The following is an 18,461-nucleotide window of genomic DNA, read 5'->3' as shown; positions in this document are numbered from 1 at the left end:
CCCCGGTTGTGCACCAATGGACTTTGTTTCTATGTGCGCATTTAACATTTGCTCGAACGGTGAAGGATAACATCGTGAGGAAACCGACATGTCTTAGACCCAAAAAGTCGACGACGTGTGTCAGGCACTGGAGGCTGATTACCTACTTGTCTATTAGATGTGAAAAAACGATTATGAAACAGATTCAGAAATTTGAGGCCAAGACCTAAAAAGGTTGTAGCGCCACTGATTTATTTATTTATGTTACAGTTCAAATAAAAAACGAAACCAATTAAAAAAACACAATTTAGTTCAGAAAGTGTCATGAATAATGAATAAATAACATTTATAATTGCAGTCGTCGATGTTGATACAAGGCCGGGGTTCGTCGTCTTCCAGCCACAGCCGACGTCAGAAATCCTGGGATATGTTGGAACAAACGACTGCTTATGGCGGTATGTAATTTATGAAATAAGTGTTCTTTAGTTTCTTGCCCGCTCTGCGCCCTTGACTTGCGAACTGGTAGTAAATGTACCAATCAATTTAACATATTTTTTGTTGACGTTTATAAGTGTACTTATTTACTGATATTAATGACTTTATTTTGACTTTGATTAATTATAACAAAGCATTGTAATTCTGCTCTTCTAATACATACTTAATAGTTAATTCCATAACATGTTTTTAAATAATATTTTTTTATTTATTTCTTATGAATAATTTATCTATCTAATCTGTATGCTTTTCTAAATATAATTAATGACTTTATTGCATCAATTTTAAACACTATATCGTTGAAAATAAAAGGTAATTATTTCTTAAATAATTTGAAATAAAAGTTTATGAATTATAATTTTAAATATTGTTATGCATTCTGTCTCCTATCCTGTCTACTAATGGAGCCAGTCATCTCTTAAATCCGTTTATCGTTATAAAATACAATGACGGTCATTGTTATTTAAATGAAAATATTCGCTATTATTGATTTATGTGCAAAGATTAACAATGCATATTTAACATTATACACCCTTTTAAAATCTAAGAATCTATCTCATTTCATCGCAGCGTAACAGAAAGAGACAAAAGAGTTCTTGGCCAACTTTTCATGCGGATCATGTACCACCAATTGAAAACCGATCTTTTATGAGACTTATACAAAAAAAAAATTACTCAAAATACTACTCTCCCTTTTTATCACAGCGTCATCACGCTTTGAGATAAAGAGTGCGGTGATATCAATTTAGTTTTTATGAAGGTTTAATGTTTATATTTTAGGTAAATCACCAACAGTGCCCTCATCTAGTAATGGTGGCCAAAGTCCACATCCATCAAATATTTCGCATCAGGTAATGTTTTTAGACAATATTTAAAAATGTATTAGACGATTACTTTATTTTCAGCTCAACCATATCCATCTATTCTGAATACCAGATCCACGCTAATCCACATTGGCCCAATGGTCAAAAGTACTGAAGATGAAATAGCGGGTGCTATAAATCACAAGTGATTTTTCATATGATATTTGTAAACAGCAAACTGCTAAGCGTGGCTGTGGTATAGTCTGTGGAATTATTTAATATTTGAATTGATTTCTGTAAAGGTGTATTTTGTTGAGGAATATTCCGACTTGGTTTGTAGTTAGTGGTATGATTGTGTATTTCTATTTATGACAAATGGTGCGTAGTATGAATTCATGACGCTTAGTCAGAAGCATAATTATGTGCTTAGAGTATTATGTACAATAGTTATATTTGAAAACTATCTATATATCACTGTACAGTCCCACGGGCCTATAAATCATATTGAAATTAATAATTATATGTTTAAGCACCGTGGGACGACATTTAATTTCTGATAAATTAAAAAATTGTTATTTACTTACGATAGTTTAACGTGACAACGTCATGACAAAATATTGATAAAATTGCAAACCTTTTTAAGTAACATTGAATCTTCAATTCACTTTATGAACAGTTCAGGTGTAGATGTAAGTTGTGTACTGCCGCTGTCTTCTCCTCGGACGCATAGGCCAATTGAGTGGAAAAGAGAAAGATGCGGCGTAAGCGTACAATGAGCGTAACGGGACAATGAGTCAAGCTTATACTCAAGTAGTTTAGTCAAGATTTATTAGACGTTGTCACGTCAAAAAGTAAATAATAATATATTAAATCATCAGTAATACCTCGTGCAACGACCACTAAGTACTCCTTAAGTAAAATATACCATTTGTCATAAAACTATCTATATTTCTAATCATTCTTCTATACATTGTCTTTTCATGCGACTTGGATCTATCTGTATCGTTTGTATGCAATCATTTACGTTGCTGATGTCCGTTGTAACTGTTATTATTACGATATCACTGTTAATAACTGCTATTTCACATCCAATAACTGTTATTAAACGGATATTTTGCTTCCACATGTAGTCAGCTAGAATGCGCTTCAAAACGCAAAGATCGTTCTCCGTGCCTACAGCAAAAGAGACCATCAAACCGCCTAGGGTGCTTACAGCTTATAATTTCACATTTATTTGAATTTAAATGTATAGATGTCCAAAATTGATGTTTTTTTCTATAACATGTCTGTGAAACCAGTCCAAAGCTGTTCCTTGTAATTCCCATAATTATATCCTAAAATCCCAGTTCAGAGAAAATACTGAGTCCTCGTTGTACAGAAAACCCAATGATTATTAGATATGAAAATTGAGTTTGAATTTTTAGTAGTCCAGAAAATCTATGCGTTATTGCTGTTTGAAACTAAAAACTAAACTATCGCAATTTTTTGCTTCAGATCTTTTGATTTTCATGACTCGATTGACGTGATCAAAGAACGCATTCAACAGATTTTATTAACCAATTATGAATAACGCATTATAAACTGAGGCTTCTGGTCATAAATCATAATTATATGTCTGTCTCGCTCGCACTTACAGGTCTTATGATGTTGATGTGCGAGGTGTATATGTTTCTTAGAAATCATCCCTATCTTCCCATGTGTGTCATCTTCCTGTACATTAATTACCACCGCGTGCGCAGGTAGCTAAGTATCGATAACGGTTTGCATTGCGTGTATACATATAATGTTATCAGTGACATTTATTGCCAGGAGACTCAGTTTACAATGCGTTGAATTAACCTTTTCTACCCGAAGACCATTCAATATTTAAATTCTGACTAAATCCATCAAGCATGCAATTTGCAGCTCCAATTTTACTTGACCAACCCCGTAGCTTCACGAAACACCCTATAGTTGTAGAGACCCGAATGTGCATAACCCATAGAAATCCTTCCATGGCACTTAATTTCGATTTTATTATATAAATATATAATTTCAGGATAGCGAAGGTCGAGCGCATAGTGTTCAACACGGAGCTGCAGGCGATGCGGCCAGAGAGAGCACGGATGATACACCAGACGTGAGTTATTAGTTTGGGGCATGGGTAACGTGACCACAGTTTGTGGTCAAGGCCAAGCGAAATTAGAGAATTAACACTAAATAAATTCAAAGCCCTCGTTAAAAGTTAATTAATTAATAAAGCCTTTTATAAATGTGACGAATACTTAAATGATCCCAATCCTTGGGATTAATTTGCTCCAGTTCAAATAATTTGTATTAAAAACTTGGCGATTGAAAAGAGTGGTTAAGTTTCTTGCCAGTTCCCCTTACCCGCTCTACGCCATTGACTTGCGAACTGGTAAATGTAAATTTACAATTAATTTAATTTGTTTTTTTGTTCATAAGTGTACATGTTTACCTATATGAATAAAGATATTTTTGAGTTTGACCAGACGTACCGTTTTGAACGGGACTGTCCCTATTTCCAATTACGAGTCCTGGTGTTCCCGGAATGAACTATGGGACTCAAAAGTTGTCCTGTTTTTAAAAACCGCGTGAAATATTGTGCAGTATTGTATAAAAAGAATGTGCTAAGTTTCATTCTTGTTTGAAATCGTCACTAGCTATATTAAAATAATTTTGTTCTTCTGATAAATATAACTAAAAATTTTGGGTTATATTTGAGTCAGATATATTTTGTGATTTGAAACTTTTAAGCCAATTAACCTTTTCTAAATAAATAACTTCAATAAATTTTTTTTTTTTCAGGCGATTATTTGAATTTAATTAAACTAATCTCCCGTTTTGAGTCAAAGAATAAATAAATGGTCACGTGCGGCAGACATTTGAATATATTTGTATTTATAAATAAATCCCAATTGTGTTGGGTTTTGGATAAATTGCAAATTTTACAACGTTATAAACTCATATAGAATTTAAAAAAATTAAGTTTAGGATAAGTTTCTATGTTGTTTTTTAACGTGAATGTGTGGAATGCAACAGGTGGATGAAGATGGGCGTGAATCTCAAGGTAGCTTGGATGGATCTGAACGACCATCATCTACCAAATCTGGAGACAGTTTTCCCACTGATGATAAGGTGAGGAATGTATATTTCTTTGTAATAGCTTTAGATACATTAGTATTTCTTTTTAAAGAACAGGGGCCAAACGGGCAGGAGTTTAGTATTATTTAAATACTAAACTAAAAACACTACTAAAAATATATAGAGGATTCTAGTTGCCCCTTCCGTTAGTTCGTGTAAAGAAGAATGGGCAAAAAAAAAAATTGCGTGTCAAAATACTTGAACGCCCCCGTGTTATAAAATAAAAAATAACAAAAATATGTAAAAAAAAGATCAGCGACCAATTTGATTTTGACCATCCTTTGGGACCACCCAAAGAGGTTAGATTTGTGTTTGTCCGTTGCCGGCCTTTTAAGAAGTGGTTTGCTCTTTTCTTGAAGTACCAGTTCAGTATCGGCAGTACCGGCAGATGGATGGAACGATAGACGTCGAGGTGATACAGTTGGAATTTGTATTCTGCCTCCACGGCCGATGATGAAACTCATCAGCAGCTTGTAGTAACTATTGGTGTTACTGTGTAAGTAAGAGAGTGTAAAAGGAATCACATTTTTTTTTCTTTTACAGCAATCGTCTACAGAAAAGAACGGAACAGAGTACAACAGTCTTCTGGACCCTTCTGTGCTGTCAGACTTCACTACGCAAGCGTTGGTTCTGACAGTTCTCGCTACATTAGTTAAATATACGTCAGGTAATATTTATTAATGTTTAAAAATAAATGAATAAAACATTAGTGCTACAAACTTCTGAGGTCTGGGCCTCACATTCTTTTATAGAACAGGAGGCAAACGGGCAGGAGGCTCACCTGATGTTAAGTGATACCGCCGCACATGGACACTCTTAATGTCAGGGGGTCGCAATGCGTTGCCGGCCTTTTAAGAATTGGTATGCTCTTTTCTTGATCCCTAAGTCGAATTGGTATTCTGTATCTGCTTCTTGATTTGATAATCTAATAGGCAAGTAGGTGATCGGCCTCCGGTGCCTAACACGCCTTCGGCTTTTTGGGTCTAAGGCAAGCCGTTTTTTCGATGTTTCCTTCACCGTTCGAGCGAATGTTTATTGCGCACATAGAAAGAGAGTCAATTAGTGCATAGGTGGAATAGAACCTAGGATCATCAGAGATGAGAGGTACACGCGAAGGCCACTAGGATTCTGTATAAGTTTGGTTATATCTGATCTTCTTTACAGAGGAAGATGAGATTAGAATCCTCTACCAATACTTGGCTGAAGGCTCCATTGTGTTTCCAAAAGTGTTTCCTGTCATGTAAGTCTCAACTCAAGTCAAATTTAATTTAAATTTATTCTCCAGTAATAGGTTATTTTATTGTATTTAATTAATAATATTATATAAGAGTAATCTGTTTATGAGTAGTAAAGTAATTATTAAATAATCATTAATTTATTTACAAAAATGGATTTTTAATTTTATCTTTGTTCGTTTAATTATATTCACATTAAGTCACACAAGTAAGTGTTACCTGTTTAAATGATATTTTAATAAGATGATAAATCCTTAATTATAATTATAAAATTCTAATTATCGTTAAGCTTGATTTCAAATTTACATTTACAGATATTGTAAAGTAGGAAAGTTATGGGCGTTAAGTGGGGAAAAAGAGCTGGCAAGTAACTCTTCGCCACTTTTTTACCAAGAAGAACTTTTTTCCCTTCAGAAAACACTAAACATCTCCTGTGCCCCTAGTTAACTGTTTTTTTCACCATTGAATTAACATTTCAGTCATAGCCTGTTGGATATGAAGATCAATCATGTTCTTATGCACTGCAGTGACCAAGTCATATTGAGCGCAGTACAATGTATCATTCAGGTGAGACCCTTGAACTCAAATATAAGCTGACGACGATGAACTAGAAGGACTGAAAAGGCCGGCAACGCACTTGCGTGCCTTCTGTCTGTCAATAAAATATTTTAAAATAATATATATATATATAGAAATGGCTATATTAAAGCTTAAAATTATATTTATAATAATATTTGCCTGTTTTATGAATGAATTAAACATAAAAAATTAATATGTTCCTACATGTTATTATTCTGTACCGTACTGTACCGACAAACTTCTTGAGAATTAACACTCTCCCATCTTTGTGTTACATTTATTTAAGTCGAGAACTGTATTTTCTAGATACTATATAATGCTTTAAGACATTTTAATAATCCAAATTATTCCCTTTGCAATGGTTAATTTTTATTTCCTGGCAATACTAATATCCATGAGAGAAACGCTCTTTCTGGCTAAGAAAATGATGTGGCAATGTAACATTATACTGCCAGAATCCACTACTGACAAATACTTGTAACGAACGTACAGTACGTACTAAGATCGTTAAAGTTGATACGTGTACGCAAAAGAGCTCCCTGATTGGCTGAATCGTATATTGCATTATCAACAAGAGTTTTTATCTCTTTTTAAATATTTTCTATGTTTTACTATTATGTTATTGCAGAACATGATAGCGTCTGAAGACGCGAGTCAGCAACAGTTGCATTATATGCAGAGTTGTGGATTTGGTGGTCTTTGGAGATTTGCTGGGCCTTTTACTAAGGTGAGAAAATTTCTTTGAATAAAATTCATCACATTGTTTTTCAAGGGGATTTATAAAACATATTTGAATTTTATGTACCTTATAATTATTTAATTATTCGACTCTTTAATTATCGAATAAACGCATTTAATATACACACAAACAAAAATACAAACCAATTCAGACCAATTCCTAAAAGGCCGGCAACGCACTCGCGAGCCCTCGGGAAGAGTGTCGTGTGGTGTCGCGTCCACGGGTATATTAAAATTAATGGTATATTAAAAATCATTAAATAATGTGATATACTTATAACAATACTCATTCAATTTTCAACCGTGGTGGAAGGTAGTCCATAGCCGTGTTAAAAGTATTATTAGCCGTGTTATAAGTGTTATTATTCAATTTTTAACAATAGTGTTAGCTTTTATAAGTCAAATTTGAAGTAATACAGAATACGTAAAATCAGTGAAGTGAATAATAGTGAATCTAATCAAGCTATGAAGTGCCATGGCTGTAATAACGTATTAAATGTCGATCATTTTTTAAAGTGTAATAATTGCAAACGCAAGTTTTGTTATGAATGCCTTGATGTTGCTGCCGGGTCGACTAAGCAGCTCAGTGCTGAGCAATTGGCATCACTTAATTGTCCTCTGTGTCAGAATGTAACTCGGCGTAAAAACAATGACGATAATACTCCTGTCCGGCGGGGTCGCAATAACCAATCACCAAGCGCCTCCTCATATATAACGACGTGTAAAGAGCCGGAGTGTGATTTTGCTACGAAAACTTCTGCAGGCGCTGACTTTTCTAAGCAGCCGGTTACGTTGGACAGTATTAGCAAACTTATAGACTTGAAATTGTCCCCTGACTCATCGTTTATGCTAAATCTACGGTCCGCGCTTAGAAAGGACTTGAAGGATATGGTGACCGACGAGGTTAGCCGAGCTGTTGAGTTGGTAAAGGCTGACTTCACGACGACAACGGATTTTATCATCTTAGAACAAAATGATTTGAAGTCAAATATTGCAGACAAAGACAATCGAATCAGGGTACTCGAGACTGAACTTACGAAATCTCAAAACACGTTATCAAAACTCCAGAGTCGTTTATTTACAGTTGAAAAGATTTCACGTGACTTAAACCTCGAGATTCACGAGGTACCCGAAAGCAAGACTGAGAATCTGATGGAGTTATTCAAAAAACTCTGTGAGTGTTTAAATGTTGTGGTATCTGAGAGTGATGTTAAAGCATGTCGTCGTGTAGCTAAGATGGACTCAAACTCCAAAAGGCCGCGAAACATACTAGTTACCCTCTCAACGCAGCGTCAGCGTGATACACTCTTGTCTGCGTTGACTCGCTTCAATAAGTCCCACCCTGACACCAAACTATCTACTACCGATATTGGTATTGGCGGCTCGTCGTCGAGCAGGATATACTTGTCTGAACATTTGTCTCCTGAAGCTAAAGAGTTACACCATGCGGCACGTAAATTTTCTACTGACAAGAACTACAGGTTTGTTTGGGTGCGATATGGCCAAATTTATGTTCGTAAGGATGAATCAAGCCCGGCCATTCTAATTAAAAGTCATGATTCTTTCACTAAATTGTCTTAATTGTTATTACTACTACTAATTTGTTTGTTTATCATTGCTTAGTAAGTTACTTGATCAATTTTTGTTTTTATATACTGAATCACACGTTATTTCCACAATGATTAATATATTTTATCAAAATGTAAACAGAATTCGTAGCAAGTTAACTCAATTTTCTTTAAATCTGTTAAATTCTAACTTCGATATTATATGCTTGACGGAAACGAACTTAAATATGAGTGTTTTCGATGGCGAAGTTGTTGACGCCCGTTACAATCTCTTCAGACGAGATCGTGCGGATTCCTCCAGTGCTAAAACCGAGGGAGGTGGAGTTTTACTCGCCGTCCATAAAAAATACCAGGTCATCCGTCAAGCATCGTGGGATAGTGATATGGAGGATGTCTGGGTTACTCTTATTCCTGAAGCACGTGACACTTCTCGCATAAATTTATGTGTTTGCTATTTGCCTCCTGATATTAGAATTAACAAGCTTGAACTCTTTTATAGCCATTGCCAAAATTTACTTCTTAATCGTTTCCCTTCGGATAATTTCTTATTAATTGGTGATTTTAACACACCTGATTACTCTGATTCGATTAATCCCTCTCTGTCAATTTCCCCTAACCCGAGTAAGAAGCTCCTTCTACTAAATGAATTAATGTCACTGTGTAATCTAAAACAGCATAACTTTATCACAAATGCAAACGCTCGCTTGTTGGATTTGGTGCTTTCTAATATAGATTGTATAAGTGTCAATGAAACACTTGCATTAAGTTTGTTAGATAAAAATCATCCCGCAATTTTGATTACTCTTTCTCCGATTCAGATTTCTAAAGGGCTTCAACGCGCTAACATTAAACGGCTTAATTTTGCTAAATGTAATTTTGAAAACATTAAATCTGAACTCAAGTCTGTGAACTGGTCCGAAATCTTATCGTCCCCTTGTATTGATGAGTGCACCGAAGCTTTTTATGAGCTTTTATTTGAAATAATATCAAGAAATACACCAAGTTGTTGTAGCAAATTCTCATCTTATCCAGTCTGGTACAGCAAATCCTTAATTAAATGTAATAAAGAAAAAAACTTATATCATAAACGGTTTAAGAGGTTTGGGAATCCCCGCGATTACGACGTTTTCTCTTTGCTGAGGGAGAGATGCAAATTTCTTACCAAGATTTGTTACGACAAGTATATCGCATCCATCGAGGACTCGTTGGTCAAGGACATAAAATCATTTTGGAGATTTGTGAATAATCGTAAAGGCCATATTTCAGTGCCTCACACCATGACACTTGAAAATACTTCTGAGACAGACGGTCAGGGGATATGTGACCTTTTTTCGCGATACTTTGGTTCAGTTTTTGACGATAAAACTAATAAAACTATATACACTGACCAATCTGGTGCTGTAAATAACACGTATTTTAATATATTATCTGGCTTTTCTATTACGGTAACAGATATCAAACGTAAAATAGATAGTTTGGATATTAACAAAGGGGCAGGTCCTGACCTTCTGCCTCCTATTTTCATAAAAAGTTGCGGAAAGGAGTTGTCCATTCCATTATGTGTTCTCTTTAATAAATCGTTAACTAGTGGTGTGTTTCCTAAGCGCTGGAAAACTGCCCACATAATACCTATTTATAAAAGTGGTGATAAGTCCAATTGTAAAAACTATAGACCGATAAGTATTTTATCTTGCGCTGCTAAATTATTTGAGTCAGTGATGTATACTCATCTGTTCAGTCATTTTAAGCCTGTTCTTTCAGACAAGCAACATGGTTTTGTTAGAAACAGGTCTACGGTCACTAACCTTCTGGAATACAAAAACTATCTCTGTCAAGTGTTTGCCACAGGTGGCCAAGTTGACTCTGTTTACACTGACTTCTCTAAGGCTTTTGACAAAGTAAATCACCATCTGCTCTGTCATAAGTTAGCGTCACATGGTATCCACGGCAGTTTATATAGATGGATCTGCTCATACCTAGACTCTAGAACTCAGTTGGTTGCGTTAAAGGGCTTCATCTCTGCACCTATCGCAGTTACATCGGGAGTACCTCAGGGTTCCCACTTAGGGCCATTATTCTTCGTAGTTTTTATTAATGACCTTATTCAACAACTGTCCTGCAATTGTCTCTTATATGCAGATGACTTAAAAATATTTACTTCTATTACTAATTTAGATGACTGCTTAACATTACAGCGTGATATCAATACCGTATCACAATGGTGCAAGACTAACTACATGTATTTAAATATAGACAAGTGTTTTGTCATATCGTTTACTAATAAACGAAACAAAATCGTATGGAACTACGTCATAGATGGTCAATTAGTTAACAGATCAGATGTTGCAAAAGACTTAGGTATCCTGTTCGATGACAAGCTTTCATTCCGTGCCCACTATAGTCACATCACGTCTAAAGCAAACCATCTACTGGGTTTTATTCTTAGATCCACAAAAGGTTTTAAAAATCCTCGTAGCACCTTGTACTTATACTTCAGCCTCGTAAGAAGTATATTAGAATACGGTAGTCCTATATGGTCGCCGAATTATAAGGTGCACATTGACGATATTGAACGAATTCAGAGGAAATTTCTCAGAATTTTATGTTATCGTATAAAACCTGGCCGGTCTAACTTAAATTATTGCGATAGACTCCTGAAATTTAAAGTTCAACCATTAGAATCCAGACGCATAGTCTTCGACTTAGTTTACCTTTACAAAATCACCCACTCCATTATAGACTCTCCCGAACTACTAGCTCACATTAGCCTTAACATTAGATTTAGTGCCCGTAGAGCTAACGAAGTCAATTTATTTTCCCTTCAAACTTATAAGAATAACATCTCTTTTTACAACCCTTTGACCAGGATGGCTCGTCAATATAACGAGATGGCAAAGAGCAACCACTTACTTGTGGACATATTCTGTCGCAACATCAATAAATTCATTAGTGTCGTTAAAGACATCCTCCATCGTAGGTTAAGTGCTGACCCTTGTGGTCCTGGTTAACGTTACGTTAAATTGGTGTCGAGGAACTTATTATTATTATTATTATTGTTTTTTTTTTTACTATGTTACCTTTGTTAGTTATGAGCCTTTTATTGATGTAACATTAATTTTGCAGTGTGCACATGGTTTTACATTAGAATCCTGTTCATAACTATTAGTTTTAAGTTTATTTTTGTAAAGATTATAATGTGTTTTGTGCACCAAATAAATAAAAATAAAATAAAATAAAATACAAAAATAAGAAGTTAACAGACGCAAACACCTGTTACTATATAAATAATCATGACTCATCAGTGAAAAATAAAGACATATTGTATTATTAAATCCATGTTTTACATTTATTGCCAGTAAAATTCCAGTTTAATTTATCTACAATTTTCATACATATTATATATTTACATACACGGCCAAATTAAGTACATATTACTTAGGTAAATGTATTTAATCGCTTTTTTCTTGATTTCTTTCTTTCGTAAATGTTGGATTTTTTTTTGTATATATGTATCTTTCACAATTTGTTTGGTATAATTATTTTTGTTAAATGTATATGTATGTTATATTACGAAATAAATAAATAAAGGCAACTACGAACTATCCATACTCCAACAAGCTGATACAAAACTACGGAATTTAGGCAAAAAACAATAATTTCTCCTCTATAAGATATTATAGTAAAAATGTTTTTAGCTTAAATTCTATTTCAGAACCAATGCACAGCGGAAAGTAGCGAGCTATTCGTGAACTGCTTAGAGGCGATGGTTGAGACTTGTCTTCCGGGAGATGAACCCCGCGTCAGGACACCGCCGCCTGACCCTGACCGAGCCGATACCGAAAGATGTTTACACGGTAATTATAAAATCCTCCAGGTTATATTCCCAAGTGGGACGTGGTAACGTAATTACTGAGGTGTTTTAAATTTATTTGGATTAAATAATGATTTAAATTTTTTATTCTTAAAAGGCCGGCAGCGCACTCGCGGTCCTTCTAACTTAACATTAGATGAGCCGGAAGTGATACCGCCGCCGATAGACACTCTCAATGCCAGAGGGCTCGCGAGTGCGTTGCCGGCCTTTTAAGAATTAGAACGCTGTTTTCTTGAGGGACCCTAAGTCGAATTGTTTCGGAAATACTTCAGCGGGCTGGTCTTCATCATAGTGGTGATGAAGGATTGATTGTTCCACAGGTGGACTTCGTCCTTCGACCATCTACTGTCCAGGTCAGGAACCCTAACATTCACAAGTAAGATTCTTTTATTATTACGTAAAAAATATGAAATCCAAACGTAAATTTAGTTTCAAGATCTGTCAAATCATTTTTCTGAATGGGGTTTGACATATGACAGCTCTCAAAACGATACAAATTATAAAGATTAGATTATTTAATTAAAGATTAGAATATGGATGGATGGCGGAAACGGGGTTTGACATACATAAATCTCAATTCATTTTTGACATATGGAAGTCAGAAGTAGACTTAGCACTTAAGTCAAAGTCAAGATATATTTTGTACATGTCAATGTCAAAATAGATAGAAAATATGTTAAGCGTTTTATCTATTCCAGAATGAGGACACGACTCCTAAATGGCCCGAACGAAAGCATCGCAGAGCTCCGTACAAAATAATATTCAATAGACTTTATTATTTCCTACCTAAGTTTCGGTTTAGACGGTAACATTGACATTAGGTCAGCACGATTGTGCTGTTTCTTATGATATTTAAGACATCTCTATAGGAAAATGCAGTAATATCCCCCATATAGGCCTAGACCGCGTTATAGAAAAACCGTTTTTTTTATTATTAGGAACTCTAATTTAATTTATTTATACTCTGATTTTTAATTCCGTAGAATTCTGACGGCTATCATTTTTTGACGTGTCAGAGATTACAAACCTTTTTGGCCGGGCACATTTTTCAATTTTAATACGAGTGCACATTTATTTACATTTCAAATAATTAAATATTATACGTACATGTGTACGTATATGTACGTGGATGTTGTTAAGCAATATTTAGAGAGTACAATTTATTCTGAGACTAAACAAGTGACATCTCGTACCTAATTAGGAACTAAATATAGGTTGAGTTCCAAAATAAATATATAAATGTCTTTACGTATATTAATTATTTTGTATTTGTATTTTGGACTATATCGTACAAACTATGTTATGGATTAAGATTCCACCGCTCGATTAATCTAAAATGTATGTTGATAGCGAAATGCCTATAGAAAATAAGCCGCAATTAATTTCATACATTGTTGTGTAAATTGCTTTACATTGATACATATATATTATCAATATATATATGTGCCCGAGGTTTCACTCCTCTGTATCCATACAAAATAGTAATAATTCAATGAAAATGATTCACTTTTATTCATAAAGTACGCAAACCAATGAAATGATATTGTCTCGTTGAAGTATTGTCCATAACCTGACTTTACAGACAACCATTTTTTGAAGTGAAGCTGCTTTTGCGCCTGGGGTAAAATTTTTACTGATGAAACGTCACAAAGATGTGCAGCGTTTTTGTCGAAAAGGGAGAGAGCGATTGAGACCGATTGAGAGAGAGTGAGAAAGGGAGATCGAGAAAAATACACGCTATTGGTTGATGTATTCGTTTAACATACACTTACATATTAAAACATTAGTAAGATGTTAGATGGCAATTCTGTCGCTTAACGTCTTGCGCAGAAAATCAATCTATAACACTAGTGTATAAACAGTGTGAATATATATATATACAAATACATGGAGTGATCATATACTGGTACATGATCATCTATTTGGAGATTAATTTACAAAGAAGTTTCACTTCTGACATGTAGGTTATTTGTAAGCACGCACTTTTTTTTTATTAAAGCATGATTTTTTATTAATTACAGTAATTGCGGCTACCTTTATATAGGCCACCTATCGCTAATACATTGTGACGATCTTAACATATAGGTAAACGGTGGGATACTGTATTACTAAACATTTATTTTTGTAAAGATTTTAAGAGATCTCATTAGAATAATTTGTAAATTCGCTCATAAAGTACCAAAATTCCACGCTGTAAATAAAGTTAACTTCGTCTTGCCCATTTTGATACTTTATGAGCGTGAGTTTATTAAGTGTTGTACTAAAAACTTTTAATTGTGTATTGCTAAGGCCTATATTTGTATAAACGTAGATTATATGTTGTGAATTAAATAAGGTAAATACAAATATCCGTAAAACAGATATGTTGTTGAATACAGCTTCCAAAAAATCTATACGAATAGCATATTTTGATGCGCGCTAAAAAAATATTTTAGGTCGATATCTCACCGAGATGCCATGGCCACGTAGCCAGCGACATTACCATGGTTACGTCTGGCGTCCCTGTGTCGCCAATGCATTCAGTTCTGTGTCGACAAAATAGTCAAAATAAAAATAAAATATCAATAAAATAATATATTTTTATTTTACTAAATCATTTTTAATCAATTTGTTTTATACAATACCTACGTGATACAATAGAAAACTTAAAAATATAAACTAAAAATATAGCATAAACAAAACTAGAAAACAGAAACCCTAAACCTTTTCATAAAATTATAAATAATGCAATTCTTGTGAATTTAGCCGATATAACTAAATATATAAAATAATAAAGCCTATTTATTTCTTGCAAAGAACAAAGTAAACTTAATATTATTTATTAAATAACTATTTCTTAAGAAAAGTAAATTATATATGCGAAATTTTTTAAACTAAAGACACGCGTGGCACTTCTTTGAATAAATCTTCTCAGAGCAAGCAATCACACACGCCCTGTGTATATTTGGCACACGCAGCCCGTCTATCCAACATTTCCGCATTATATATTCTACGTGCTATGTTCAGTTTGGCTTCATGAAGGTTCTTTCCTCTCTTGCGTATTCCATCGTCATCAAACATTTGGAGTTATCACGCTGAAAAATGACTGAATAATGTACCGGAGGGCTTGCTTGCTTGCACGAATGTTTCACACTCCTGAAACAGCAACCTTCAACTAAATCCAGTTTTTAGTATGTCATAGAGATTTTATAACATACTAAAAACTGTGTTGAAATGTCATTAATCACATTTCAGCTTGAACGATTTTGCATTCCACATTTTTCTCCATCTACACGACACTGGCGAAGTACCTTGTGTCCAGTTGGCACAAATTAAATCCATTAAAAAAAAACGTCCCTGTTATAAATTCAAAACAAGGTTTAATTTTTTACGCTTAAACGCGATAGTCTCGCAATTAATCACTAACCTCGTACATTTTCAAATTGAGATTGTATTTATAAAACATTAAGAGCAAATTTTATTGATTGTTATATGTGAATGTGTAATTTATTGTAATAAATTGTACCTACTACGATACTGGTTTTATTCTGCCTTTTTCCCTTGATAAAACGAAACCACTTTCGCTGTGTATTGTGGAAATACAAAAAGTGTGTGCGTCTCGGAACGCCCGACAGAAGTGACATTGCATGCCATAAATTAATCTAATTTGAGCAGTGTTGGCCTAGTAGCTTCAACGTGCGACTTTCATTTCTGAGGTCGGAGGTTCGATCACGGCTGTGCACCAATAGACTTTCTCCTAATTTCTAACTTTCGCTCGAACGGTGAAGGAAAACATCGTGAGGAAACCGACATATCTTAGACCCAAAAACAAAAAGTCGACGGCGTGTGTCAGGCACAGGAGGTGCGCTACTTGCGTATTAGATTTAAAAATGATCATGAAACAAACTTAGTAATCTGAGGCCCAGACCTAAAGAGGTTTTAGCGCCACTGACTTTTTTATTAATGATATTATTTATATATATAACGAAGCAGTAACGCAAAAGATATAGGTACATAGATTCAAAATGTAGACGCTATGAAGGTAAAGTTGTTGCATGCTTATTATTGATAAATATAATTTATTATCTTACAAACGTAAGTAAGTAACGAAAAGGTTAGCAGATTCTATTCAGAAACAATCTGATTCATTCATCATATTTTTTATAATCACTTTCAACGACGATAGTTTGAGTTCATATGATTACTATCATCAGTAAATGTCTTACGAATACTAAACACTGAGTTAAGAGGAAAGCGGCTAAGTACCTGCAGCTAGCGCTGCGGGTTGGAGTGAGAGAGCAGTCTGTCTGCCGCTGCCGCATGCGTGAGAGAAAAAGAAGCTCAACAGACTAGCGCCGTACCGCGTCACTACATAGTATAAAACAAACTCGCTTTCTCTGTCCCTATGTCCCTTTGTATGCTTAAATCTTTGAAACTACGCAACGGATTTTGATGCGGTTTTTTTTAATAGATTCAAGAGGAAGGTTTATATATTTAATAACATCCATTAAATAGTGGAGAAGTACTGTTATTTTTGAGGTTTCTAATGTGATGTCGTAAACAATTACATTTTTTCCGCTTACATTGCAAACGCAGGCTGAACCCTACGAGTTTTATCAAAATAATGTACTATGTATTGTACACATTGAAAAGGTCTACAGAAAAGTCCTTGATGGTATATCTCTATAATATGGTATATGTCGCGTATATTATCGGAGCTTTCCAGCGACGGAAATAACAATACATAATAAAAACCTGCTTTTCATCAGCATTGCACCCGTGCGAAGCTGGGGCGGGTCACTAGTAAATAATAAAAAAAAAACTGTATTGAAGTGAATTCTTGATTTAAAACCCTTTGTTGTAGCAAAACAACTTAAAACTCGAAAGTTATTAATAATAATATTTTTTAATTGTACAAATTTAGTTTATGAATTGTCATATAATATAAATAATTATATGTATTATCTGTACAGATTTTATTAATTAAATACATGAATATTATTATATTAAGACGCAATTGAAAATTGCCTGTTTCTATCTTGATGGCGTCATCTTCACTAAATAAATACTGTTATTATAATATTTTCAAAAGGCTTATTATTTACATAGCTGTTATAAATTTAAAACTACAGAAAATAATAAAACAATTCGTGAACATAATAAGGAAACTTATAATGAATATCTACTAGTGATATAGAATTCTTATTAATTGTAAAATGAAGAACCAGACTAAATCTAGATACCCGATTTGAAGTTTCTACCTTCCTGATTCTTAAAGGTTTAGCTGTGTGATTCATAATGCTATATCCTCAAATTATCATTGAAGAAATCACAGGTAAGAGAATTTGGTAATACCTAGACGAAATCAGCGCGGGCTAGTTTAAAATAATATATGATATTTTAAGCAACAACGTTTTTTATACGTACTATCTATATACATCAATAATAAATAATAATTATTTATATAAACATAGTTTGTGCAATTAAGTACCCTTAATATTTGATCTATAAATTCGACACCTTCCTAGTCGTTAGAAGGAGATTGTCTTTATTCTAATATTCAGGATACCTTGTACCGGGTTAAGTATCTTCAACAAATATGATTCCCACCCGTATGGCCACACATATGGCCACCCGTCAAGGATAGAGAATCAGATTCAGAAATACCTGACCGCGTCAGACTAAAGTAGGGTGAGTTTAATAAATGCTGAAACGGGTATACATATATCACTAATTTGACAATTTGCAAGTGACGTAAAGATAGGGGAGGGCTGCAAATTTGTATAAAAACTTATTTTTAAGAATTCAAGTATGACGAAAAATATACAATTAACTATGAGTAATATTAACATTTAGTGTGTATTTGGTGGTGAAATTACTTTGCAAAATTTAGTAAAACTTAAGTACATGAGAAAAATGCAAGCATATTTTAGATTATCGTCGAAGGTCGCCGGTTTTTCCTGTTAATGATTTATTTATACATTATTTTAAAATAATTATATAATAAATACAAGTTCTACTTGAACGACATGCATTTTTTTATTCAAATCAAATCAAATCAAAATATCTT

The 18,461-nt window shown here is 34.1% G+C and overlaps 1 protein-coding gene across 2 annotated transcripts in view; it reads left to right on the top strand.

Moving 5' to 3' along the window:
- The window catches only part of LOC111000502 (neurofibromin), a 54,663-nt gene extending 40,596 nt beyond the window's left edge, over positions 1 to 14,067 (top strand). For both annotated transcript variants that reach the window (XM_045631290.1, XM_045631288.1), the window contains 11 exons: positions 338 to 434; positions 1,255 to 1,325; positions 3,316 to 3,396; positions 4,320 to 4,415; positions 4,965 to 5,088; positions 5,586 to 5,661; positions 6,136 to 6,223; positions 6,864 to 6,962; positions 12,254 to 12,395; positions 12,733 to 12,788; positions 13,111 to 14,067. In XM_045631290.1, coding sequence (XP_045487246.1) covers positions 338 to 434; positions 1,255 to 1,325; positions 3,316 to 3,396; positions 4,320 to 4,415; positions 4,965 to 5,088; positions 5,586 to 5,661; positions 6,136 to 6,223; positions 6,864 to 6,962; positions 12,254 to 12,395; positions 12,733 to 12,779 — 921 coding nt within the window. In that variant the 3' untranslated portion in view covers positions 12,780 to 12,788; positions 13,111 to 14,067. The remainder of the gene's footprint in view (positions 1 to 337; positions 435 to 1,254; positions 1,326 to 3,315; positions 3,397 to 4,319; positions 4,416 to 4,964; positions 5,089 to 5,585; positions 5,662 to 6,135; positions 6,224 to 6,863; positions 6,963 to 12,253; positions 12,396 to 12,732; positions 12,789 to 13,110) is intronic.
- The last annotated feature ends 4,394 nt before the right edge of the window (positions 14,068 to 18,461 follow it).

This window comes from Pieris rapae, chromosome 15, assembly GCF_905147795.1.
Source record: "Pieris rapae chromosome 15, ilPieRapa1.1, whole genome shotgun sequence".
NCBI lineage: Eukaryota > Metazoa > Arthropoda > Insecta > Lepidoptera > Pieridae > Pieris > Pieris rapae.
The sequence above is the reverse complement of the archived record's forward strand: the minus strand, read 5'-3'. Positions and strand labels throughout refer to the sequence as shown.